We start from the raw sequence: 24,922 nt of genomic DNA on the forward strand, positions 1-24,922 counted from the left end.
TACTGGAGTCCCGCTGCGGGGCGCCCCCTTCTGGTCCAGACCGTCAGTAAGGCGGTTGCTATGAACATAGAACCAACCAAAACATCATAGGTCCAGAAAGGAGACTGTTATGTGAGAGACCGCCCACCTAACCTCGATCAGGTGGAAAGCTGGTGGCTACAGGGGAATTAGGCAGGGGAGGACAAAAAACAGATGTTAAAAACAGAGGTTAAAAACATCCGGAGCTACTAGGTCATACTACCGCTCTGACCCGGGCGAGGACGCTGCCTCGTCCGAATCACGTCCCTCAGACCCTGCTTACCGCTCCGTGACCCACGGTTCCTCTTGCCCCTGCCCTTAGGCGGGGGAGGAGCGCGAGCCGCAACACTAGCCTTCTGCGCCCCTCTACGACCCTCAGATCGAGATGGGCCAGGACCCCTGAGTTGCTCGGGCTCGGACCTGGACCTTCGTGGAATGAAGGATTTAAAGGCCGCTGAGCGCGCCCTTGCCTCCCTGAACTTCCCGACCACCATCTCGATGGAGGTACCAAAAAGCTCAGAAGGCGAGACCGGAGCATCGAGAAGAAACCCCCTTTCTTCCTTCCCGATGTCAGCCAGGTTCACCCACAGATGTCTCTCCGTCACCACCATGGCCGCCATAGACCTGCCCATGGCGGAGGCGGCCTGCTTGGTAGCTCGGAGAGAGAGGTCTGTGGTGCGGCGCAGCTCGGCTACCTGGTCAGGTGAAAGGCCCTCACCTGTATCCAGGTCCTTCAGCAGGTCAGCCTGGTAGGCCTGGAGCACCGCCATCGTGTGCAGTGAAGCCACAGCCTGACCGGCTGCCGCGTATGACCTGCCATTTAAGCGGGATGTATCTTGGAGGGGCTTAGATGGCAAAGCGGGAGATTTAAGAGAGGATGTTTGCCCCACAGAGAGATAGCAAGCCAGCGTCTCTTCTACAGGGGGCATCCTCTCATAGCCGTTCTCATGCAAGCCCTCGATATTAGCATAGCTCGTATGCTGAAACCGGTGGATGCGAGAGGAAAACGGCCTCTTCCATTCCTTTTCGACTTCTGCATGTAAGTCAGGCAAAAATGGAAGGCTCACCTGGGCTGGAGGGCTATGGTCAGACAAGTACCGCTCAGCAAGGCGACCTCGTGGCGCCACCTTGCTGGCACGCTTCCATGGCAAATCTAATTTTGCCGTGGCGCGATCCATAACCTCTAACAGCTCCTCATACGCGGGACAGGAGGATTGAGAAGGCTCAGCCTCAGCTTCTTCACCACTCTCAGACATCTCCTGCTCTTCCTGGGTAGAACCCAGCAGAGCACTAACTTCAGTGTCAGAATGGGTTAATGATACCACATCTGCCTCCCGAAGTTCGCTCTCGTTCGCCGCCAGAGAGTGTGAAAAGGAAGGTCCCTCTCTACACTCCTCAGCGAGATCCATTTGTGATCCCCACGAGCTCATTCTCCTCCGTGCCTCAGCAACGGCGGGACCTGAGCCGCGGGATCCAGATGGCTGTCCCTCTTTCCTCGAAAAGAGAGACAAACGAGAGTGGAGCTTTCTCAGAGAGAAACGCTCGCAGTGCACGCAGACCGCCCCCTCAAGGACATCGCGCGCGCGCTCTTCGCCCAAACAAGAGACGCAAAGAGTGTGCGTGTCATCGGGTGTCAGATAACGCTGACACGGATGCACACACTGTCTAAACGCCTTGCTAGTGGAAGCCATGATGAAAACAGTAATAGATCGCTCTTACCGTTTTGGTCGTTTCTCAGATGCACGCTTCAAACAAAACAGTCAACTGAAGACGAAGAAGATAGTGACGGGTCCTACGGGCGCGTATTTATAGTCGCGCTGGCAGTGACGTCAGAGGCTGTCGCCGGCCAACACGTTGGCGTTTTTCAAAGTATGCTTCAGACACGGGTCACGACGAGGTGTTCCCCATAGTGTCCCCTCAGAGGACGCAGTTCGAAGTTCCCTTGAAAGGGAACAGTATTTTTCACACAATTCACCTATCTGTATGACTGTTTTCACGGTCATAAAAACGGGCTGATGTCTTCCTTGTTCTATGAAGTCCCTCCTTCAGAAATACGTAATGAGTTCTGATTGTGCCAGCGGTTCCTGTGTTGTGATTCGACACCAGCTTAGCACATGTTGCCCTCCTGGAAACGCAATTGGGCTAGTTTTGAGAAGCAATTGGGCAGGATTTGTTTTGAAAACCTATCAATCCTGATCTGAACGCATGTGCTGGAGATGTACTTATAATCACAGAATGCCTTTACTGACGAGATGCGCATGAAAATCGCATTCAATTTTTTTGCACAGCCCTAACATCTAGTTAACAAAGCTAAACAGCATTGCCCTCTGTGTAATAAGTTACAGAAACTGTTAAACGCGCCAACTTAAATAATAAAATACACTTACCGGTTGTGGTCCATAAACAACGCCTTCTCCAGACAAAGAGGGAACTGCTCCATCTATCAGGAATAATCTTTGTGCGAATCCGGCTTTAAACTGATTGAGATTGAGGAAGCTGTCCTCAGCAAAATGTGCTGCACATAGTTTTACATGTGGATTATAATTTTCAGGAACCGAGTTAAACATAAATTGTAACCATTGATCTCCAAGTACAGCCTCCCTGGGAAGCCCAAACAAAGATGATTGGACTCTGAGATGAAAATAACAGCGTTTCGACGACATGCGACAAACACAAACACAGGTCTTCCTCTTCTCCGTTGGAGCGCAACAAAACCACGCCCCCTTTTTTGTGTATTCATGTGGGCGGAGGTTAGTCAAAAAACTGTTTTAGTGACATCATTACTGCAGGAACTAGAGGGATGTAGTCCAAACGGGTCGTTCGTTGTAGGCGAATTCTGTTAAATAAAATATCTCGCTTGGCATTGAACTTTGAGCTTTAGAATTTTACAGATATTATTTATACTCTAACAACAACATTACACACTAACTAAAGTTTAAAACATGGGATCACGAAGAACGGGACCTAATGTAAAATGAGTAAGAAATGAATATTAGATTTATAACTAACTAAATGTGACATTTTGTACAGATTCTTCAGTTTTTCTTGTTTCTTGTTTCAACTAAACAAATAAAGTGAAACGTTGAATGGAACATTGAAACCAGTTTTTTTTTTACTTCTTTGAGCTTGTATAGATGCCTCAGACAAACTAATACAGTTTGTTGAGCAGAACATTATGAGTGAATGTGATGCCCTCCAGTGGACCATTGAGAAATATGAAAAATATTGAAGGGTTTTAAAGGCTTTCAGTAACATGAATAGCAAATGAGAAAGGCGTGTCAGAAACTGAAAGCCAGTTTGTGTTTTAATGCTGTTGAGAAGCATTCATAACCTCGTCATGTGATTGCAAGAGAGTCGAGCAGGAATGTGATTCTGTGTTATGACATGTACATGTACAGTGCACTGTACATACGGTTTAAACACCTAATCTCATATTAGTAAGTAAACTCCAAGAACTCAACTCTCCAAGAAGGATATAAAAGGAAAGCTTTAATCCATAGTTCCTGGGTAAACTATTATCTAAAATTAGTTAAATCACAGGTTGATTTTGAATTAAATAAGGCATTTAAATGGACTATAGCTACATGTTCTGGGACCTATGACTATTGATAATATATAGCCACACCATTTATTCTTACTAACCATAATAATTAACATTTAACAGCATAGTCAGAATCACATCTCACTAGATTAAACATGAATTTCATAGCTTTAAGGTAAAGTTGACAGTTAAATTCTGTTCTGTATATGATAATAAAAAAAACATCACTCATTTAACAGCCACTAATTTCAACATTTTTGGGATATTAAGCACATGGAGTCCTTCCAGTAACATGCATTTTATGAAACACTGAAAAATATAAGTAATCTTTAAATCATCAGCTACAAGAAAAGACAAACCTGATATTCTGGTTTCAGATAAGGGTTCAAGGTGTGTTTCGTTTTTGAGCGTCAAGTTGAAGTGAAGCTGTATTCATCCTGGGTGTCGGTTTGGAAGATTTGTATATTTATATTCACTTTTGTGTGACTTCAGATTATTATTTTATTTCATTTTTTCTAAATTATAGTTAGATTTTCTATAACAGAAAATCTAATTCTATAAACAGAAACATATGCAAGAACGATGGAAGAAGGTAAAGTTTACAGACAGTTTGTTAAGATATCAAATTATTATTTGCTTTGGATTGATACTAAATGTATGCTTTACTGTAAAAAAAACAGAAATCAAAACTGTTTAGTCCTTTATCTTGTACCATCCAATCTGACAAAGCCTTCGTGATAAACACAACATTAGATAATATAGTTGCATCTATTATTTAAATGGCATAATATTTAATTTTCATTTCATTTTGTCTCAGAGTTGAGAGCAGTGCTGATTGGAAAACATCACTGTGGGAAAACCTCGGTGATCAACACTATACTGGAAACCAGAACAGAAGCTGAAGGAGATGAGGATTTGAAGAGAGAGGGGTTTATTGATGGAAGGAGAGTCAGTCTTGTTGAAACTCCTGACTTGTGGAAAACCTTCAATCTGAGTGATTTATCCAACCTCTCCAAACAGCAGCTGGTTCGCAGGATTTCTCTGATTTCTCCCGGACCTCATGTGGTTCTGATCGTGATTCAGGCTGATTCTGCATTTACTGACACCGATGGGAAGTTTCTGGAGGATTATGTGGAGCTGCTGGGTCCAAATGTTTGGACTCACACCCTCGTCATCTTCACAAGAGGAGATTTAATTAAACCAGAAAACTTAGAGCAGAATATTCAGAAGGACGGGTCGGCACTCAAGCGGCTTATTGAAAAATGTGAAAATAAATATCATGTTTTTAATAATTCAAACCATCACGACCGAACCCAAGTCAAAGAGCTGTTCAATAAAATAGAAGGAATTGTTCAGAAGAATAACGGCAAGCACTTTGACATTGATCTGAAGAAAGTAAAGGAAGTCAATGAGCAGTGGGAGGAAATTCAGACCAGAGCAAATTCTAGAAAATCCAGAGTACAGGAGAAACGGTCAAAAGTTCAAGAAAAAGGTAAGATAAAGGTGGGGATACATTTACGGTTGTTCTGTGAATTTTGACAAGCAAAAGGATGACAAAAAATTTTAAAAGTAAAAGTTTAGGGTGTTCCGCCTCAGTGGTCTAACAGTGCCTGTCAAATAATCCAGAGTAGGCTAATATCCAGAGAGGCAAACTACTTGACTTTTTTCAAATTTCCAAGTTTTGAATTGGAAATAGTCTACAGGATGCACGAATGATTCCTAGCCTATGTAAACCCACAACAAATCTTTTGATCTTTGACATTGTATTTCATGCATGGGGTTTTAAAAACACATTAACTTTAAAAAAAAAAACATTTCTTGAGACCTTATATTTTCTCCATTAATCAGTGTTTTTTTCCCATTTTCAAAGCATCTGTGTGACTGGAATATAAGTAAATGTGAATGTGTGCATACTTTAAAATTAAAATATTATTAGCAAATAGTTCAATTTTATTATTATTACTTTGTTATTTTATCTTTGTTCTTTCTTTTTCTTTTCCCCATTAAATCCCCTAAAATCCTTTATTTCATTTTTCTAAATAAAAACACCATCCACTACCCCAGGGGTCCTCAACCCTGGACCTCAAGATCCATTTTCCTGAGTTTAGCTCCAGCCCTAATCAAACTAATCTGAACAAGTTAATCAAGGTCTCCAGGATTACTATAAAGTTGGTAGGTGTATTATTTCAGGCTGGAGCTAAACGAGCTAAAATGGACCCCTGCACTAGCACAACAATTGGTGAATGCTATGTGTAAATAGCCCACAGAATAACATAGGTTTCATAGACAATTGGACGAGCTTTTGGGGCAGACCTGACCTGTTGAAAAGAGATGGTCTTCATCCCTCCTGGGGTGGCGCCACTCTTCTCTCTAGAAATATGGCAAATAGTCTTAGTGTTTATACTTGACTAACTGGGGCCCAGGTCAGGAAGCAGACAGACTGGCTAAACCGACCGTCTGCTAGCTGCCTCCCGTCACAGAGGTCAGTTAATTCTCAGCACATAGAGACTTTTTCACCTAGATATCACACTATAGAGACTGTGTCTGTTCCCCGAACTAGAAAATACAAAAAATGTCCAAACCAAGTTAAGATTAACAATTTAATTGAGGTTCAACAAATAAAAAACAGATGCAATATGGATAAACAAATGATAAAGCTTGGCTTATTGAATATCAGATCCCTTTCTACGAAAACACTTTTTGTAAATAATATGATCCCTGATCATAATATAGATGTACTCTGTTTGAAAGAAACCTGGATAAAACCTGATGATTACATTATTTTAAATGAGTTTACCCCCCAAGATTACTGTTATAAACATGAGCCGTGTCTAAAAGGCAAAGGGGGAGGTGTTGCTTCAATTTATAACAACGTTTTCAGGATTTCTCAGAGGGCAGGCTTCAAGTATAACTCGTTTGAAGTAATGGTGCTTCATATAACATTATCCAGAGAAACAAATGTTAATGATAAATCCCCTGTTATGTTTGTACTGGCTACTGTATACAGGCCACCAGGGCACCATACAGACTTTATTAAAGAGTTTGGTGATTTTACATCCGAGTTAGTTCTGGCTGCAGATAAAGTTTTTATAGTTGGTGATTTTAATATCCATGTTGATAATGAAAAAGTGCATTGGGATCAGCATTTATAGACATTCTGAACTCTATTGGGGTTAGACAACACGTTTCAGGGCCTACTCATTGTCGAAATCATACTCTAGATTTAATACTGTCACATGGAATTGATGTTGATAGTGTTGAAATTATTCAGCCAAGTGATGATATCTCAGATCATTATTTAGTTCTGTGCAAACTTCATATAGCCAAAATTGTAAATTCTACTTCTTGTTACAAGTATGGAAGAACCATCACTTCTACCACAAAAGACTGCTTTTTAAGTTATCTTCCTGATGTAACCAAATTCCTTAGCATATCCAAAACCTCTTTTCTAGCACTTTAAATACAGTTGCTCCTTTACGCTTAAGGAAGGTTAAGGAAAACAGTTTGACACCATGGTATATGTAATGATCGAGGCAGGCAGCAGAGAATCAGAGTCGGAGTAATCAGTCCAAAGATCAAACACGGGAATGACAAAACACAGGGAAAAACGCTCGGAAATGTTAGACAGGCTAAACAAGACTTCGCAGTGAGTGAGAGTGAATGTGCTGCTTTTATGTGTGTGTGTAAATGAGGTGCAGGTGGCAAGGAAATTGGCTGATGAATGAGGTGCAGGTGTGGCAGGGTGATTGTGATGCAGTGACTCATGGGTAATGTAGTTCGGGTGTGGTGCAACAGTATGAGAGGTGCTAGTGTCCAAGTGACATCTGGTGGTTGATGGGTGGAGTGTTCCTGAGTGGAGTGCCCTCTACTGAAGTTCATGGGCACTCCATCTAATAATCGTGACATAGCCCACCCCCAAAGGAGCGGCTTCCAGACGCTCAAAACAATCTAGGAGGGCGGTGGAGCGGAGGCGGAACAGGGGGAGGAATGGAGGGCCAGGTCCATGAGGAAGTGCAGTGGACTTGGGCAGAGCAGGGGGAACTGGAGCCCTTCCTGGGCCTAACTCAGGAAAACAGAAGCCCCTCCTGGGCCTGGCATAGGAAACAGGGGCCCGCCATGGGCTGAACTCGGGAATGGGAGCCCGCCATGGGCCTAACTCGGGAACAAGGGTCCACCAAGGCAGAGCAGGTGGCGTGGCAGCCCACCAGAGTGGAGCAGGTGGAGCTGGAGCCCACCAGGTAGGAGTAGAGGACCACCACAGCTGAGAAGATGGGACAGAAGCCCACCAGGGCGGAGCAGAGGACCACCACAGCTGAGAAGACGGGACAGAAGCCCACCAGGGCGGTGCAGAGGACCACCACAGCCGAGCAGACGAGACAGAAGCCCACCAGGGCAGTGCAGAGGACCACCACAGCCGAGCAGACGGGACAGAAGCCCACCAGGGCGGAGCAGAGGACCACCACAGCTGAGCAGACGGGACAGAAGCCCACCAGGGTGAAGCAGAGGACCACCACAGTGGAGTCGAAGGCACCGGACCGCAAGTCTGCTCAGGTGGGACTGAAACAGAGAACATTGACAGGTTAATAGCGGCCTCCGTGGCTGTGATAGGATAGGACAAGAGCTCTGAGATGTGACGAGGCTCTGGGAGTTCGGCTGAGATGTGACGAGGCTCTGGTAGATCTGTGGTGATTTGATTGGGTTCATGAAGATCAGCTGTGACTTGACTGTGCCCATGAAGATCGTTGGTGACTTGACTTTGCTCATGAAGATCATTGATGACTTGACTTTGCTCATGAAGATCATTGATGACTTGACTTTGCTCATGAAGATCATTGATGACTTGACTTGGTTCCTGAGGATCAACTGTGACTTGACTTTGCTCATGAAGATCGTTGGTGACTTGACTTGGTTCCTGAGGATCAACTGTGACTTGACTTAGTTCATGGAGGTTAATGGTGACTTGACTTTGCTCATGGAGGTTAATGGTGACTTGACTTTGCTCATGAAGATCATTGATGACTTGACTTTGCTCATGAAGATCGTTGGTGACTTGACTTGGTTCCTGAGGATCAACTGTGACTTGACTTAGTTCATGGAGGTTAATGGTGACTTGACTTTGCTCATGAAGATCGTTGGTGACTTGACTTGGTTCCCGAGGATCAACTGTGACTTGACTTGGTTCCTGAGGATCAACTGTGACTTGACTTTGCTCATGAAGATCGTTGATGACTTGACTTTGCTCATGAAGATCGTTGGTGACTTGACTTTGCTCATGAAACTCGTTGATGACTTGACTTTGCTCATGAAACTCGTTGGTGACTTGACTCGGTTCCTGAGGATCGACTGTGACTTGACTCAGTCCTTGAAGATCACCAGTGACTTGACTCTTTCCTTGAAGATCACCAGTGACTAGCCTTGGCTCTGGAAAGTCCATGGTGACTAGCCCTGGCTCTGGAAAGTCCATGGTGACTAGCCCTGGCTCTGGAAAGTCCATGGTGACTAGCCCTGGCTCTGGAAAGTCCATGGTGACTAGCCCTGGCTCTGGAAAGTCCATGGTGACTAGCCCTGGCTCTGGAAAGTCCATGGTGACTAGCCCTGGATCTGAAAAGTCCATGGTGACTAGCCCTGACTCTGGAAAGTCCATGGTGACTAGCCCTGACTCTGGAGAGTTCATGGTGACTAGCCCTGACTCTGGAGAGTTCATGGTGACTAGCCCTGACTCTGGAGAGTTCACTGGAACCTGACTCGACTCTGGAGAGTTCACTGGAACCTGACTCGACTCTGGAGAGTTCACTGGAACCTGGCTTGACTCTGGAGAGTTCACTGGAACCTGACTCGACTCTGGAGAGTTCACTGGAACCTGACTCGACTCTGGAGAGTTCACTGGAACCTGACTCGACTCTGGAGAGGGTTCACTGGAACCTGACTCGACTCTGGAGAGTTCACTGGAACCTGACTCGACTCTGAAAATTCAACGGTCAACTGACTCGACTCTGGAAGGCCAACAGGAACTAACCCTGACTCTGGAAGGTCAGCGAAGACTTGACCTGACTCTGGATGGTCAACAGTGACCTGATTAATGGTGACCTGACTAGACTCTTGGAAATCAACAGGGACCTGACTTGACTCATAAAGTTTAACTGTTGTTTCACTTGACTCTTGGGTGTTAATGGTGACCTGACCTTGTTCTGGACGGTCAGTGGAGACTTGACCTGACTCTGGAAAGTCGACGGGGACCTGACTTGACTCGGGAAAGTCGACGGGGACCTGACTTGACTCTGGAAATTCAACTGAGGCTGCCATCTGGTGCAGCGGCGCTGGGCTGGCGGCCATCTTGTGCAGCTGCGCTGGGCTGGCGGCCATCTTGTGCAGCGGCGCTGGGCTGGTGGCCATCTTGTGCAGCGGCGCTGGGCCGGCGGCCATCTTATGCAGCGGCTCAGGTACAGGGACCACCGAACGGATAGGAGCTGGATACCTTGAAGAAGTGACCTCCTCAAGTGTAAAGGGAGAGCCACAAAACTGCAATACAAAGTCAATAAACTGTCCCAGGGTCCAGCTAGGGTCTTCTTCTGGTAAACTTAAGCTTATTTTAGCGTAAAGACCACTCCAGAAACAGTCCTTTACCAGATCCTCATCCCCAGGAAAAAGGTGACTATACTGAATAAATTCCTCCACAAAGAGCTCAATTGGTCGGCCATCTTGAAAAATGAACTTCTAGCTGGCTCCATACCTGGTCTGGGGTTCAATAAAGCTGCTGGATCCTGGTTTGGCGAAGTCTTCTGTAATGCTGAGCCAGAGACGTTCGGATCCAAATGCAGCGCTTTATTAAAGAATGGTCAAACAGGCAGAAATCAGGAATGGCATCAGGTGTGTCAGGGATAACCAGAGTCGAAACCAGAAACAAGCAGAGATCGGGGCAGGCAGCAGAGAATCAGAGTCGGAGTAATCAGTCCAAAGATCAAACACGGGAATGACAAAACACAGGGAAAAACGCTCGGAAATGTTAGACAGGCTAAACAAGACTTCGCAGTGAGTGAGAGTGAGTGTGCTGCTTTTATGTGTGTGTGTAAATGAGGTGCAGGTGGCAAGGAAATTGGCTGATGAATGAGGTGCAGGTGTGGCAGGGTGATTGTGATGCAGTGACTCATGGGTAATGTAGTTCGGGTGTGGTGCAACAGTATGAGAGGTGCTAGTGTCCAAGTGATATCTGGTGGTTGATAGGTGGCGTGGTCCTGAGTGGAGTGCCCTCTACTGAAGTTCATGGGCACTCCATCTAATAATCGTGACAGTATAATGAGCATACTCGCACCCTAAAGAGAGCAGCCCGAAAAATGGAGCGCAGCTGCAGGAAATCAAAACTAGAGGTATTTCGTATTGCTTGGCGGGAAAGTAACCTATCCTACAGAAAAGCATTAAAAACTGCTAAATCCGATTACTTTTCTTCTCTTTTAGAAGAAAACAAACATAACCCCAGGTATTTATTCAATACAGTGGCTAAATGAACGAAAAATAAAGCCTCAACAAGTGTTGACATTTCCCAACACCACAGCAGTAATGACTTTATGAACTACTTTACTTCTAAAATCGATACTATTACAGATAAAATTGCAACCATTCAGCCGTCAGCTACAGTATCACATCAGACAGTGCACTATAGACCCCCTGAGGAACAGTTCCACTCATTCTCTACTATAGGAGAGGAAGAATTGTATAAACTTGTTAAATCATCTAAACCAACAACATGTATGTTAGACCCTATACCATCTAAGCTCCTAAAAGAGGTGCTTCCAGAAGTCATAGATCCTCTTCTGACTATTATTAATTCCTCATTGTCATTAGGATATGTCCCCAAAACCTTCAAACTGGCTGTTATTAAGCCTCTCATCAAAAAACCACAACTTGACCCCAAAGAACTAGTTAATTATAGACCAATCTCGAATCTCCCTTTTCTGTCCAAGATACTAGAAAAGGTGGTATCCTCACAATTATATTCCTTCTTAGAGAAACATGGTATATGTGAGGATTTCCAGTCAGGATTTAGACCGTATCATAGTACTGAGACTGCTCTCCTTAGAGTTACAAATGTTCTGCTCTTATCATCTGATCGTGGGTGTATCTCTCTATTAGTTTTATTGGATCTGAGTGCTGCGTTTGACACAATTGACCACAACATTCTTTTGCATAGACTTGAACACTTTGTTGGCATCAATGGAAGTGCATTAGCATGGTTTAAATCGTACTTATATGACCGCCATCATTTAGTAGCAGTGAATGAAGATGTATCATATCGATCACAAGTGCTGTATGGAGTACCTCAAGGTTCAGTACTAGGGCCGCTACTCTTCACGCTTTATATGTTACCCTAGGGAGATATCATCAGGAAACATGGTGTTAGCTTTCACTGTTATGCTGATGATACTCAGCTCTATATTTCTTCACGGCCCGGTGAAACACACCAATTTGAAAAACGAATGGAATGCATAGTCGATATAAAAAACTGGATGAAGAGTAATTTCTTACTGCTAAATTCTGAAAAAACAGAGGTGTTAATTATAGGACCTAAAAACTCTGCTTGTAATAACCTAGAACACTGTCTAAGGCTTGATGGTTGCTCCGTCAATTCTTCGTCATCAGTTAGGAACCTAGGTGTGCTATTTGATCGCAATCTTTCCTTAGAAAGCCACGTTTCTAGCATTTGTAAAACTGCATTTTTCCATCTCAAAAATATATCTAAATTACGGCCTATGCTCTCAATGTCAAATGCAGAAATGTTAATCCATGCATTTATGACCTCAAGGTTAGATTATTGTAATGCTTTATTGGGTGGTTGTTCTGCACGCTTAGTAAACAAACTACAGCTAGTCCAAAATGCAGCAGCAAGAGTTCTTACTAGAACCAGGAAGTATGACCATATTAGCCCGGTCCTGTCAACACTGCACTGGCTCCCTATCAAACATCGTATAGATCTTAAAATATTGCTTATTACTTATAAAGCCCTGAATGGCTTAGCACCTCAGTATTTGAATGAGCTCCTTTTACATTATAATCCTCTACGTCCGCTACGTTCTCAAAACTCAGGCAATTTGATAATACCTAGAATCTCAAAATCAACTGCGGGCGGCAGATCCTTTTCCTATTTGGCGCCTAAACTCTGGAATAACCTACCTAACATTGTTTGGGAGGCAGACACACTCTTGCAGTTTAAATCTAGATTAAAGACCCATCTCTTTATCCTGGCTTACACATAACATACTAATATGCTTTTAATATCCAAATCGGTTAAAGGATTTTTAGGCTGCATTAATTAGGTAAACCGGAACCGGAAACACTTCCCATAACACCCTATGTACTTGCTACATCATCCAGACCAGATGGTGGATCAGAACCTCGAAAGGACCTCTATTGCCCTGAAAGACAGCGGAGACCAGGACAACTAGAGCCCCAGATACAGATCCCCTGTAAAGACCTTGTCTCAGAGGAGCACCAGGACAAGACCACAGGAAACAGATGATTCTTCTGCACAATCTGACTTTGCTGCAGCCTGGAATTGAACTACTGGTTTCATCTGGTCAGAGGAGAACTGGCCCCCCAACTGAGCCTGGTTTCTCCCAAGGTTTTCTTCTCCATTCTGTCACCGATGGAGTTTTTTCCTTTCCGCTGTCGCCTCTGGCTTGCTTAGTTGGGGTCCTTGACTTGATTGCAAATAAATGCACAGACACTATTTAAACTGAACAGAGATGACATCACTGAATTCAATGATGAACTGCCTTTAACTATCATTTTGCATTATTGACACACTGTTTTCCTAATGAATGTTGTTCAGTTGCTTTGACGCAAATGTATTTTGTTTAAAGCGCTATATAAATAAAGGTGACTTGACTTCACTTGACTTGTAAAGAGGCTCAAATATGCAGATCCTTAGGTTTTTCATCACAACTGTATTTTTATTTCAGCATATGTGCGTCGTCTTGAGGAGATCAGAGTTGTTTTGCTGGGATGGGTTCATTGTGGAAAGAGTTCAGCTGGAAACATCATCTTGAACCAAGATGAATTTGCCACAGGAAGGAAGATTACTGTTTTGGACACTCCAGGCTGGTGGAAGTACTTCACATCTGAATTCAACCCAGATTTCATTAGATCTGCGATCATAGGAAGTGTTTCAGCATGGGAGAAGCCCCCTCATGCCATACTGCTCGTGATTCCAGCAGATACAGCATTTCAGGAAGAACAAAAGAGGATCACTGAACAATGTATGTCTATCCTTGGAGATGACATCTGGAGACACACAATAGTTTTATTCACGTGGGGCGACAGATTCAAAAACATCTCAATCGAGCAGCACATTGAGAGTGAAGGTGAAGCTCTTCAGTGGCTGATTGAGAAATGCAGGAACAGATATCACCTCTTTGACAACACAGATAAGAAGAATCGAGATCAAGTCACAGAGCTGCTCCAGAAGATTGATGAGATGGTGGAAGAAAATTGTTTGTTCCATGTCAACACACAGAAAAACTGTGATTCAGAAACAAGCCATCAGAGAAATGACACAGAGGAGGATCTGAATATACAGATCAGACTGAAGGATGTCTGTAACTTTCTTGAAGTGGCGTTTAAAATAAAAGCTGAAGAGATAAGAAAGAAGATACAAAACTTATATGAGCATATCATGGAAGATTGTCTAATCCTTGAGGAATCTCGGAGTATGAATTTTCCTCCTGACTGTAAGTTTTTACTCACCTTTGTGTTGTCAGGTATACATGTGTTGGCTTGAGGTTACCCAACTTGCATAAATGCTATTTAAACTTAAAATTCCTCTTCTTCTGAGACTAAAATTTCTTATTCTGTCGCCTTACTTTAAAGCTACAATCACTAAACTTGGGTCAGGCTTTCACACTGGACTGATTTGGTATGTTATATCTTTTCTAATTGATAAAAACTTAAAGGGTTAGTTCATCTAAAAAAGATGAATCCCCCTCATGTCGTTCCAAACCAGTAAGACCTCCGTTTATCTTCTGAACACAGTTTAAGATATTTTAGATTTAGTCCGAGAGCTCTCAGTCCCTCCATTGAAGCTGTGTGTACGGTATACTGTCCATGTCCAGAAAGGTAAGAAAAACATCATCAAAGTAGTCCATGTGACATCAGAGGGTCAGTTAGAATTTGTTGAAGCGTCGAAAATACATTTTGGTCCAAAAATTGGTCTGTTGTGAGCGAGTTCACTGCAGTTTGTAACCGGATCTTCTTGAACCAGTTCACCAAATCAAACTGAATCATTTGAAACAGTTCGCGTCTCCAATACGCATTAATCCACAAATGACTTAAGCTGTTAACTTTTTTAAATGTGGCTGACACTCTCTCTGAGTTCAAACAAACCAATATCCCGAAGTAATTAATTTACTCAAACAGTACACTGACTGAACTGCTGTGAAGAGAGAACTGAAGATGAACACCGAGCCCAGCCAGATAACGAATGAAAGATTGACTCGTTCTCGAGTCAAGAACCGTTTCTGTCAGACGCGTCCGATTCGAGAACCGAGGAGCTGATGATACTGCGCATGTGTGATTCAGCGTGAAGCAGACCGACTCACAGAGCGTCTGAACCGAACTGATTCTTTTGGTGATTGATTCTGAACTGATTCTGTGCTAATATTATGAGCGCGGGTAAACCGAAGGCTTGAATCAAGGGCAATCATCGCCAATGACGCCATTACGTAGAGCGCAAAAGAACCGGTGAACCGTTTTCTTCAACCGGTTTATTGAATCAATTCAGTTCGATTTGGTGAACTGGTTCAAGAAGATCCGGTTACATCGAATGATTCGTTCGTGAACCGGATATGATAAACTGCTTTGTTTTGAACTCTCTCACAACAGACACGGAAGAGAATACAATGCTGAATAAAGTTGTAGTTTTTGTTATTTTTGGACTAAAATGTATTTTCGACGCTTCAACAAATTCTAACTGACCCTCTGATGTCACATGGACTACTTTGATGATGTTTTTCTTACCTTTCTGGACATGGACAGTAGACCGTACACACAGCTTCAATGGAGGGACTGAGAGCTCTCGGACTAAATCTAAAATATCTTAAACTGTGTTCAGAAGATGAACGGAGGTCTCACGGGTTTGGAACGACATGAGGGTGAGTTATTAATGACAATTTTCCTTTTTGGGTGTACTATCCCTTTAAGCTGGAATCCATCTAGACTCAGTTAAGTTTCCATTCTATCCAATATTCTTTCAAATGTATCTATTTGTTCTATATAATCTTTCTAATATTTCTATAGATCTTAAAATCTTAAAACTTTGAATTGTTGAAACTACTACTAATTCAAACTTCAAGATTTTAAAATTACTTCGAACTTCAAGCTATTTAAACTGCTTTCTCAAGCCAACAAAGTTTGTCTTAAAATTTTAATCTAGTTTCTAAATATATTTCACTGATTTACATTTTCAAAATGGTGTTTCATTTTGTAGATGAAGATAAATCTCCTGATGACCCGCTTCAGCAGGACAGCAGTAAGTGGGATTTTTTAATGTCTTAAGAAATATGATCACACAGAAATGACAATGTGTCGGTTCTTGGGAATCAAGTGTAAATATGCTAATTAGAGTTGAGAGTACTACACTTTTATTGGTGGCTGAAAACAAATCAAATTAGACAATATTTTTAGTCAACGTATATATATAGGTCAGCAGTTGTGTGGAGTTTTGTGAATGGAGTGGATTCATAATCCTCGAAAACTGAACAAAATCAAAAGTGGATGATTGAACAGTCTGTGGTGGGCATCCTCAGACGTCTTACTGATACTCTGCAGATTTCTGTGGTGTGAACATTAATATTATGTTTTCCAGTGTCTGAGGCAATTAAAACTCTTCTGGAGAGAGAGTTCATCAGATGGGAAAGTATCATCATAGATGGTGTTCGAGAAAGTTTACAGGACATTAAATCATCAATTGGTGAGTAGATCAACCTGTTTTACACAGAATTGATCAAGTGTTTGAGTTCAATGGAGAAAAGTCATCAACTTAATATAAACATTTGTCAAAATATAATGTTTTCTTTATAAATAATGTAATTTGTTGTTTGTTTCAGAGCTCTCTCAGGCTGAGAGGAGGCAACAGTCAGTGGATGCTGTTGAGAGATGGCAACAGAACTACAATCAATATGTTGAACATACTATTGATAAAATACAAGATCCAGAATCAGGGATGAGGAAAAGAGACTGAAGATATATTAATATTTCTGACTCATTTCACTATTTACTAAAATAAAAAGAGCACCGTGTGTAAATATGTTTTAATACACAAACCCTCTCTGTGTGTGGTTATGCCAAGAGCTCAGGTAACATCCTGAGAAATCAGATAAATATTTATCTTTCACATGCATTCATTAACTCACGCAATAACCGGTTCTCACATGCCTTTCAGTAATGATAATTCACTTCATTAAATTTTGACCATTTTATACAGACAAACCAAGACCTCTTTTATCAGTAGTGCTGTTAACAGAGCTTGTTGCTGTTCGAGCTGTAAGTTTGTAGCCTCATTTTTTTTTCTCTTGAATTAAAAGAAATGATTCAGCAGATTGTTGTGCTGTTGACCGTGATCATAACCAGAATTTCTGGTTTGTATAAGGAAAACACACAATGATGGTTTTTGTATGTAACACTTTAACATAGTCACCACTGAGAATCTATTACTAAATATATTGTAGAAACTTAATATTTTGTAAAGTTGCTTTGCAGCTGTTAGTACTGTGAAAGGCACTATACAAATAAAATCGAATTGAATATGATTTTAAGCTGATGATTATCTGTTGTCTGGAACTGTTAACTGTAGAAACAAAGTAAAAGGTCTAAGAAATACAAGTAAACAAAAGACCTCAGGTGCTCTGTGGTTTTGCCGAACTTATATATCAGATTCTACCTCTACCTTCTAATAGAATTCTCTGATCCAACACGTGGACATCAATATAATGAATGATCACAAATGTACAGTACGTGAAATTTAAGTGTTCAAATGCACATTTTATTCATGCTAAATATTTGTAAACCAGAGCCTTAGTGATCAAAGAGCAGTTATTGTCGATTTAATTTACTTTCATTCTACTCCAGGGACTCTACCTGTTGTAATGTTCCTCTGAAGAAGTATTTTTGATTATGATTTGTCTGTCCCCTTGAATTGCAAAAAATAAAGACTCAGCTGATATGACTCTGATTATACCCTTTTATTTTTACTTGATCACAAGTACTGTATAAATTCTGATCTGTATATGGAAAAACACACAAGTATGTTGGAAAGATTGTGATGTGGGATTGTTTACAGGAGGAACAAAGAGAGCAAACTGCTTTATATACGGCTGCTTTTACGGTTGTTCTGCAAATATGAAAGATGTTCCTAAGCATAATTTGCATCAATTTCACACAAATTCAGCACTTTGACAGAAGACATCACTACACTATTGCCAATAGACAATGTACCTGATTTTCTTTCTTTATATGAGATTCTGCATCGGTGTTAAGAAACTTTTCTATCAACTTAGTCTTCATGAGTAGTTATTCCTCTTTTTTTAACCTGATCTGAAGTGATTAGCAGTACACAAGAACAATCATCCCGATGCAACATGAGGTTCAGTAATTTGGTCGAGGACATAATGGCAAAAGAGAAACTCAAACTCTATAGTCAGATTCTCTCTGTGGGTTTACAACATTATTATATCCACATATTATATCCACAAACTCAGGCCAGCATTTCTAAACAGACCATAAAGTGCAACCAAATCTTTCAAGCTGATCTCTTTTAGAGCTAATGTCTCAGTTACATATGGTAACCCTCGTTCCGTGAAGGAGGGAATGGACACGTCGTGTCAGATGACCGACAAATTGGGATCTCTCTAAGACAGACCAATCTACTTCGAGTTTAAACTAAATGAGCCAATGCACATTGGCATGTCATTATTGCATCCAGCTGACCCAAATCAATTGTAGCCCTCTTGGAATTGCGGAAGCCTCCCGGGGAAACACAGGCTCTAAAGACTTATCTTGGACTAATATGGGATCCACTTAGGTATCTACATATAATTCAAAATGCCACATTTTGAAGTTTTGAATTGGAAATAGAATACAGGATGCACGAATGATTCTCAATTCATAACTTAATGTGGCATTTGCTCTTTCATTCAGAACACATTTTTCCGTTCCACTATTTTTTCAAATCTTTTTCTAGCCTATGTAAACACACAACATACTCAGTTACGAACCTAACCTCGGTTCCCTGAGATACGGAATGAGTACTGCGTATGGGGAAAAGCTCCTTTTTCCTTGATACTGAAGCCTTTTTGCAATAACACAGTGCAACTGCATTGCCATTTGTTTAATCTGTTAAACTTTTTAAACCAATGACAGCGCTGTGTAGCTGCACGAGCCTGTGGTGATGCAGCACGCCAAAGCCCGCCAGACAGCGAGGACCAGCCAGCGGCCTCACAGATGTCCTTGATAGAGACACCACTAGACCAGGCCCGAGAAGAGGCCATCCCTCTAGTGGAGTGGGCTCTTAGTCCTATGGGGCACTCAAGGCCCATAGAGGAGTAACACAGATTGATAGCGTCAACTAGAGCAGTAGTCAAGTCCAGCTTTGTCGAGTCCAAGTCCAAGTCCAAGTCCAAGACTAGTTGAGACAGAGTCAAGACCGAGTTCAAAGAGGTTCGAGTTCAAGTCCAAACGTTTCGAGTCCAAGTCAAGACCGTGTCCAAATGAAAGAAAAAAAGGTAAGCAGCCACAGCCTTGTCCAAGGGCGGCATTTGCTCATAGCCCTTCTCCTGAGAGCCATTGACTCAAGTGAGAGCTGCAGAAGTGGAAGTGCATAAGCGGGCCGAGTAGGGGGCGCGCCACAACTTAGTCAGCTCATCGTGAACTTCAAGGAAGAGCGGGGAAGAGCACTGGTGGGGGGCCTGAAGGCATCCTGGCAGGTACCACTCGTCCAGCCTGCTGTGTATTGGCTCTTCAGGCGGAGCCCACTCTAAATCAGGTTTTTCGCCAGCTTTGGAGAGGATGCAAAAAAGCTTGGCATCCATCCCAGCTTTAGCGTCGATGGGCTCTAGTGACGGCATGTGGACAGGGTCAAAATCACTGGCAAAATCTTCCATTTCGGAAACCGCGAGTGACATGGGGTCATCAAGCGGCTCATCCTCTGATCCGACAAAAGAGACGAGGTCGCTCACTTCAGCCAAGGGACACTGCTCTGGGCGTGAGAAAAGGACAGGGAATGGCTCTCTCATTGGAGAGGGTGAAGCAAGCAGACGCTGGGCCGGCGTGACACCCCAAACCCTGCTGTCTTTTCCTGGCCAGCTCACGGAAGAAAGACTCGAGGGGCGGGACCACTTTCACTGAAAAAGGGGTCTGCGAGCGCAGAGATGCTCTCTTAGGGGCCGTTCACATATTGCGCCTAAAAACGAGTGGAAAACGTTAGGCGCGATGCTTTCTCCTTCTTTCCAAAGCACTCGGGCAGTTGCACCCCTGAGGCGTCTGCTGTTGCTAAGCAACCATGACGTGCTCTCTCCATGAAGACGCGGAAATTTCAGCAAAGGATAAATGGATCGCTTGCACTAGCTCTGCTACTAAATTTATTTCAAAATGGCAATCCATATAGAGCTCTGAAATGGTAATCCATATACAGCTATGATCAGCTGTTCCTTCATCTTGGCTGAGCTTTCAACATTGTTACGGGAAAGGATGAAGCTGATTGTTTAGTTGTCACATGACCTGCGGTGCGCTTGCAGCATTCTGAAAAGTTGAGATGTTTTTAACTCAATGCGGTGCGGACGCGCCCAGAAAAACGAGCGCGTCACACCGCGTGTGCGTCTCTTCCATTTTGAGCGCGCATACCGCGTGCCTACATCGGAAATAAAGAACTTGAGCGCGCATACCGCGTGCCTACATCGGAAATAAAGAACTTGAGCGCGCAAAAGACGCGATATGTGAAAGGCCCCTTAAAAGCGCTGGATGGCGGCAGGAGATTTACTGAGAAGCTTACCGAAAACATGAAGCGGGCAGCTCGAAGTCGCCAGTCTGCGATAACACCGGCAGCGCAGATGTTCGGCGATCTCAGCTGATCCGCTTCAGTGCCTCTTCAAAGGCGGGAAAGCTCGTTCCAGCAAGCAAAGGCATTCAGGGAAGTGATCCAGCGAAGAAAAATCCTCGCTGAAGAAGTGAGGTCTGTTTTTATTTAAAAAAATGTATCTGACTTACCACAACAATATTTCCGTCAGAACATCAATTTAAATCAGCAGACAGGGATCAATCTCTTCTCGACCGTTGGAATTCAAAAACGTGCACTGCACTCGCGAGACAACGCTGCGTGAACATGCTCGCTCAAATGCAAACAAATTGTTTACTTTGTAAAATTAATGAAAATAATGAGTTTATTACTTCTTTTTGTTTATGTTTGGTGTTCAACAGATAAAAAATTTTAATCCATAAAGCAAAATTGTTTAGTTGCGGTACATAATTTCACATAAATTCAAAGAATGAAATGAAAGAGCAGCAAACAAGGCTATAAGTAATGTGCGTTACTTTCACTGCATTATTCGGTGTATTCAAATGCATTTATGAATGCATATAGTCATGATCTGCAAGATTAACCACAGTCTGAAGTGATCCGACCACCTCAGAGAAAACCAGTGTTGATCTGCTGCAAGAGCTTTTGAAGCACAGCAGCTGTGGTCAAAGAGTTCTGGTGTGTTCTGATTGGTGGAGGATGATGATGAGTGGATAAAGACTAGAGCAATCAAATAGTGAGAGAGTGATGTGCTCACCTGGTTATGTTCGTGGATGTTTCGATGTGGAAAGCAGTTCGGAATGGATATATTGATTTGTTAACAACATACTTTTCGTACCTTAAAGGTGCCATGTGCAAAAATTTAGGTAAAAATATCCAAAAAATGACCTACACGCATCAAAAGAATGAGAAAAAATAAGGGCGATGATGTCATTAAAAAAATGTCAAGTTATAGTGCTGCAGAAATATCAACCTTAATTAGCATTAGCATTACTAGCCCCGGCCCGACAGGTGTCGTAATACCAGTTTCGGCCATGGGAGGCGGTATGCTGGCAACATAACCACCAGCCAACCAGCAATACACTAATAACTCGCACGGTTTGTGGGCGTACTTGAACCTGATGTCAATAATGTGGAAAGTACAGCCCACTACTTCATTTCAGTTCAGGGAAGAGAGCGGAAGGATGACTGAAGCCCTTGGCAAGAGACAACCACCCGCTACAGGGAAACAACTGCGCTCGGAATCACAAATCAAATCCGATAAGAAAAGGAGCCGAACCAGAGTAAACATCGGCACTGCTTTCAATCGCTGGAGACAACTGATGGACATTTTTGGATAGATATTTTTTCCCCTCTTTCACGTCTATACCGATCTCACTATACAGTTGTGTGAGGATGTATGTCGAAGAATGTGTATGCCTTCATTTTGCTAGGCATGGCAAATGTTTTTATATATGCATGTTTTAATTATAACTGTGAAGCAACAACATTGCTATTAAATGTGCTATATGAATAAATAAAAGTTGAAGTTAAGTTCAAATTCCATTGTATTTTGGTGACTAGATTGTTTAAACAACTTCAAAAACATTGCAACAAAAAAATTTTTTTTGTAGAATGTTTTGGTCAATTTATTCAGCTTTTTCATTGAACCAGAAAGATACTTTGAGAAGAAGGATAATGGAACGGTCTCCATGCAATAGTAAGGATTTCCTCTCTGTACACATATCCTTTAAGTACGATTTTGCCTGTTTTATTGGTGTCCCCTTCAAAACTTGCTCTTGAGAAAAGTTATGTTTATTGTCCCCCCCCAACATTTAGATGAGATTTTCGCCCCTGACTATGCCGTTTCTCGGTTCGGAGCGGTATCGCGAATCATTTGAGTCAGTTCGGGAGTTCAAAGCGGGTTCGCGAATCATTTGAGTCAGTTTAGGGATTGCAAATCATTTGAATCAGTTCGGGAGTTCGTAGCGGGGTCGCGAATCATTTGAGTCAGTTCGGGAGTTCAAAGCGGGTTCGCGAATCATCTGAGTCAGTTTGGGGATCACGAATCATTTGAATCAGTTTGGGAGTTCGTATCGGGTTCGCGAATCATTTGAGTCAGTTCGGGAGTTCAAAGCGGGTTCGCGAATCATTTGATTCAGTTTGGGGATCACAAATCATTTGAATCAGTTCGGGAGTTCGTAGCGGGTTCGCGAATCATTTGAGTCAGTTCGGGAGTTCAAAGCGGGTTCGCGAATCATTTGAGTCAGTTTGGGGATCGCGAATCATTTGAATCAGTTCGGGAGTTCGTAGCGGGTTCGCGAATCATTTGAGTCAGTTCGGGAGTTCAAAGTGGGTTCGCGAATCATTTGAGTCAGTTTGGAGATCGCAAATCATTTGAATCGGTTCGGGAGTTTAAAGCGGCTTTGCGAATCATTTGAGTCAGTTTGGGGTTCGCGAATCATAGCTGTATATGGATAGGCATTTAACTAATTTAGTAGCTAGTTCTAATTACGTTTTCCAATCGTGTTTAGTTGTGATATGTGAACTCGTATTTTTTGTTTTAATGATGTGCCTTTTAACAGTATCAAGTATATTCAAAAACTAGTGCCTAAAAAGTGCACGCATTTAGACTAATGTAAAGTTACATGATGAAGTCATACTAGTGCGCGTGTGCATTTTGAGTGCGTTCTTTCACTGCATTATTCGGTGTATTCAAATGCATTTATGAATGCTTGTGAATGATCACAAAATTCAAGATATGGGAGTTAGAAAATGTATGTCATTTTATGTAGTTAATCAATATCACACGAAGAGTGCCATTTCAGTTTTTCTCCAAAAATCAGCATGATTAAAATGTGATATTAAGTTACTACAAACAATAATTTAATTACAAATACAAAATGTTGCAGAATAATGTAATATATGAATGAATAATAGTCTAAAGAACCTTTGTGCCAAAAGGGTTCTTTCTTGTCATTATAGAACCTTTTTAGCATAAAAGGTTCTTTGGAGTTGAGTAAACATTAACCCTATGGTTCTATATAGAACCCCAATGAACCCTTTTTTCTAAGAGTGTACTATTGAAAAAATACAAGATCCAGAATCAGAGATCATTAAATATACAGTGATTCCTTGATGATTTACAGTTTGTGTGTACGTGACACATGCATGAACATCATTTAATTCAGATTTTAAATGCAACTTTATTGACATTTTTATTAAAACTTTGCATCTTTTTTTTTTTTCAAACTTTTCACACAAATCCAAGAATTGCACACACAAAATGCAAAATGCCTCACATTGCTTGCAAAATGAAGCACCACATTCAAAATATAACAAACACACGTCTCAAAAGAAAACATTTGAAAACACCTTTGCCATAATGTTAATTACGGTTACATTTGTGTGCATTGCATAGACAATTGTGTTGTGTTTTGCAAGAAAAAAGTGTTTTATGAAATTATGAAAACTGAGTCGAAGGCTGATAAATAAGTACATGGTTTTGCAGATTTTGTGTGTAATTCTGTTTGAGTGACAGTTTTCAGAATCTGTAATCTGTAAGTAAAGATTTAATGTGTAAGCATTTGATAAAAACTGTAACATCCCTGAATCACTTCACATGTATTATTACAAGTTGTAGCTGTATTTTAAATCTGAAATGTAAATCTATATAATCCTACAGGAACAAATCTAGAGTCTACAGTCATATTATCTCTACTGGTTTTATTAAAATTGAGTTCACAAATGAAGGCTAGTGTTTATAAATGAAAAATAACCAAATCTTTTAAAGGTGGGAAGTCAAAATGAAACAATAGCAGTCTGGTCAAAGGTTTCTTAAAAGAGAATCAGACATAATTTAAACCTGGAAATAAACTGAAGTTGAATGAAACTAAACGCTGTTGTTTAAAACGAGTGAGAAAAGTCATTAAAACATCTGCTTTGAGATTACAGTAGAGTTCTGTTTCTCTACAGACATTTAAACACTGGCACATATGCTTTCTGTGAAGCTGTTTTAAAACTAAGGGTATTGTGAAACTATTTTAAAATAATAGTGTGAATTTAGAGACAGTTCAATATCTTAAACAAAGATTATATGTTTTATTGTATTGTGTTATTTGATATTTCTTTGTAATTAATGTTGAAAATTGTTCAGTGTATGGACACCTCTTTACTAACACAACTAAATATAAAGCACATCTATATTTTCAGTGTCTCTTATTTTCTTTTATTTGTTGTGTGTATTGAATGATTTAACAATCAAGAGTCTTCTAAATGTCTCCTTAAATCTCACCCACACTTATTTTTTCAAAAGAAAACCGAAACCA

General features: G+C 41.7%; 1 protein-coding gene across 1 annotated transcript; it reads left to right on the forward strand.

The window, feature by feature from the left end:
• Positions 1-4,124: 4,124 nt before the first annotated feature.
• Positions 4,125-17,355, forward strand: LOC132126542 (GTPase IMAP family member 8-like). Its single transcript, XM_059537835.1, has 6 exons — positions 4,125-4,151; positions 4,377-5,051; positions 13,513-14,280; positions 16,035-16,076; positions 16,413-16,517; positions 16,654-17,355. The coding sequence occupies exons 1-6, from the start codon at positions 4,142-4,144 to the stop codon at positions 16,785-16,787; spliced, it is 1,734 nt and encodes a 577-aa protein (XP_059393818.1). The 5' UTR covers positions 4,125-4,141; the 3' UTR covers positions 16,788-17,355.
• The last annotated feature ends 7,567 nt before the right edge of the window (positions 17,356-24,922 follow it).

Source organism: Carassius carassius, chromosome 44, assembly GCF_963082965.1.
Source record: "Carassius carassius chromosome 44, fCarCar2.1, whole genome shotgun sequence".
Classification (NCBI taxonomy): Eukaryota; Metazoa; Chordata; class Actinopteri; order Cypriniformes; family Cyprinidae; genus Carassius; species Carassius carassius.

Excerpts from the sequence above, each read along its gene's own strand:
- LOC132126542 (XM_059537835.1), top strand. Across the intron at positions 14,281-16,034 it reads TATGAATTTTCCTCCTGACT|ATGAAGATAAATCTCCTGAT; the intron begins GTAAGTTTTTAC and ends TTCATTTTGTAG. Across the intron at positions 16,518-16,653 it reads GGACATTAAATCATCAATTG|AGCTCTCTCAGGCTGAGAGG; the intron begins GTGAGTAGATCA and ends TGTTTGTTTCAG.